General features: G+C 40.0%; 1 protein-coding gene across 1 annotated transcript; it reads left to right on the forward strand.

Moving 5' to 3' along the window:
- Positions 1-328: 328 nt before the first annotated feature.
- On the forward strand, positions 329-1,219 carry LOC122010876 (probable CCR4-associated factor 1 homolog 11). The gene has a single exon (XM_042567344.1). The coding sequence runs from the start codon at positions 329-331 to the stop codon at positions 1,217-1,219; it is 891 nt and encodes a 296-aa protein (XP_042423278.1).
- The last annotated feature ends 1,973 nt before the right edge of the window (positions 1,220-3,192 follow it).

Raw genomic sequence — 3,192 nt, forward strand, 5'->3', positions numbered from 1 at the left:
ATTAATTAATCAATACTAAACCCGGCCCCTAGTTGAGCTCACTAATACTGCTGGTTTATCCTTGACTTAAAGTCCTGACCGCTCGTTTAGCATCATTAATTCAAAATATATATATATATATATATATATATATATATTACTATTTAGCTTCGCAGCAACTAATTAATTCTGTTTAGTGTGTTTGCGTTTTTCTCTATTTAATTTGAATTCCATTTCCCGCTCTATTTAAACTCCCCCTCCTTTCAATTTCCACTCCAACTCGATCGAAACCTAACATCTCCAGCCTTCCACTACTTTCGTATTTCTAATATCATCAAACAGACTCATCATGGCTGTTGCAGTCGTCAACAATAACGATATGCTAATTTCCTCTTCCGCCGCCAGCACCAGCGCCAGCAGAGTCGAGGTTCGCTCCGTGTGGGCTCATAACCTCGACGAGGAGTTCGCCCTTATCCGCTCCGCCGTCCCGTTCCACCCCTTCGTCGCATTGGACACCGAGTATCCTGGGGTCGTCGTCGCTTCCAAAAATCCCTACTGCACCCTCACCCTCCCCCAGCGCTACGAATTGATCCGCGCCAACGTCGAGGCCCTCCGCATCGTCCAGGTCGGTCTCACCCTCTCCGACGCCGCCGGCAACCTCCCATGTGCCATCTACAGCGACGGCACTTGTGTGCGTTACGTGTGGGAATTTAATTTCCGCGACTTCGACATCAGCCGCGACCGTTACGCCCCTTCCTCCGTCGAACTGCTCAAGGCTAATGGCATCGACTTCCAAAAGAATCAAGTATGGGGCATCGACTCTTGCAGATTCGCCCAGCACTTGGCCACCTCCGGCTTGCTTTCCTTTGGCCATTTTTCTCCCGTCTCCTGGGTTACCTTCCAAGGCGCCTATGACTTCGCCTTCCTAGTGAAGATGCTGACATGCGACTGCAAATTACCAATGACCGTTCGTGAGTTCTTGCACCTCGTTCACTTCTTTTTCGGCAAAAGGGTGTTCGATGTGAAGCACCTTTGCAAGCATTGTCCTGGGCTTCACGGAGGATTGGAGCGGGTGGCCTCTACCGTCCGAGTTGAGCGAGCAGTGGGCTCTCGACATCAGTCCGGCTCCGATAGCTTATTAACATGGCAGGTGTTCTACCAAATCGCCTCTCGTGTGAATCCACAACTCATCCATCGTCCAGAACACATGGGAACCCTCTTTGACCTCCAACTGCAATAGTATATATAGTAATTAATCCAGCTAGCTAGCGGTGGCTTTTGGGTTCTGCATTAGAGTTCATGGTTTATCACAGTTGATAGTGGTTCGGTCAGCATTAGCTTAATTTGTCCATAAGATTAATTGTCCATTGCTTCATCGTATCTTCTTGTTTTTAAGTACAGATTACATGTTGTCGCATTGTCAGACAAATTGTCAATATTAATTCTTTGGATCATGAGTAATACTTGTTGTTTTGCTCATCCCCTAGTGTGTTTTGAATCATATACTCTGTTTAAATTCTGAACGATACTCAAATACATGCTACAGTAGTACATGATTGATCTTTTGGAAGGCTATTAATGTGAATAGAAATGGCCCGCTAGAGATGACATTGAATGATGCCTTCATTTAAAAATTGATGCAGAATATATAGATGGTTAGGATCTTATTAATTAATTATTATGTGTTTTTGAAAAATTGTAATCAAGACTTGGAATACAAAGACCTCAAAATATTTGGCTTTATTTGTTGAAGAATATAAATGCTAAAAATTTGTTTTCTTTGATAATGCATGGTAAATTATCATGTGGAGTCTTATTTCATCTTTTTTCCCTCTCTTCATAACGTTATATATTAACTTTTTTGTTTGGACGAATCATTTATTGGCTACATGAATTCTAATTTGGAAAGAGGTTTGATTTAGTTATTATTTACTTGTATGGAACCATTGTCTTGATTTTTTTAAAAACTAATTTATGGTATAGATTTACATCAAGCTATAGACACTTGGTATGATGAAGGATAATGCAGTGTCTTATATAAGAGGGTCAAGATTTAGTATCTCTAGATCTACAATTGAGGTAAATTAATTTGAGTTGAAGCCAACTTTTATTTCCATGGTTCAGCAATATCAATATGGCGGTGGTCCAATGGAGGATTCAAATCATCACTTTGATAATTTCAATGAACTATGCAGCACCATGCATATCAATGGAGTTCCTCTAGAAGCTATAAAATTATTATTATTTGGATTTTCTTTGAGTGACAGAGCAAAAACATGGCTGAATTCCTTGCCTCCAAATAGAATCACCTCTTGGGCCCAATGTGAGCAAGTTTTCTTGGACAAATTCTTCCCACCGAGCAAGATAGCACACCTTCGAAATCTTATTGTGAGTTTCAAGCAGACAAACTCTGAATCCCTCTACGAAGATTGGGATAGATTTAAAGTAATGTTGAGAGACTGCCCACCTTACGGATTAGAAAAATGACTTGTGATTCACACTTTCTACAATGGAATTAATTATCAGTCAAAGGTTTTCTTGGATTCTACTGCAGGAGACACATTGATGAACAAAGGACTTGATGAAGTAGAAGACATCATTTAAAGTGTGGCTCAGAATCATCACCAATGGACCTCAGAAAGGAGCTTAGGAGTGATCAAAATACTAGAAAAATACAATGTGGATGCCCTTGATTTGATTATTGTAAAACTTGATTTTTTATCTAAGCAGTTTGAAAATTTGAATACATACCTTGTAAATGCAATTTCTATATCTTGTGAAGTATATGGAGCCTCAAAACACCTTAAAGATGCTTGTCCTCTGGGAGCTATCAGTATGAAATTATCCCAAGTGGAACAATGCGATGCTATTGGTAATTACAACTAGAGGCAAAATAACCTTTACTCTAATACTTACAACCCAGGGTGGACAAATCATCCCAATTTCTCATACAAGAATAATCAAGACTTTGGGAAGCAATTTGGCCAACAATCAAATCCACAACCAAGCTGATTTGAGAAGTTACTCAAGGAGATTCTAGCTAATCAGAATGAGATGAAGTCAGATATCAAGCAATTGAATATTCGATTGGACAACTCAGAAAAGCAGATTAATGCAGGAATGGCCAATCTGGACAACATATTAAGATGCTTGAAAATCAAGTAGCTCAAATAGCTAGTTCTTCTTCCTCAAGAGTACAAGGCAATTTCCCTA

The sequence above is a fragment of the Zingiber officinale genome, chromosome 8A (genome assembly GCF_018446385.1).
Source record: "Zingiber officinale cultivar Zhangliang chromosome 8A, Zo_v1.1, whole genome shotgun sequence".
NCBI lineage: Eukaryota > Viridiplantae > Streptophyta > Magnoliopsida > Zingiberales > Zingiberaceae > Zingiber > Zingiber officinale.

Excerpts from the sequence above, each read along its gene's own strand:
- LOC122010876 (XM_042567344.1), top strand. The coding sequence starts at position 329 with ATGGCTGTTGCAGTCGTCAACAATAACGATATGCTAATTTCCTCTTCC.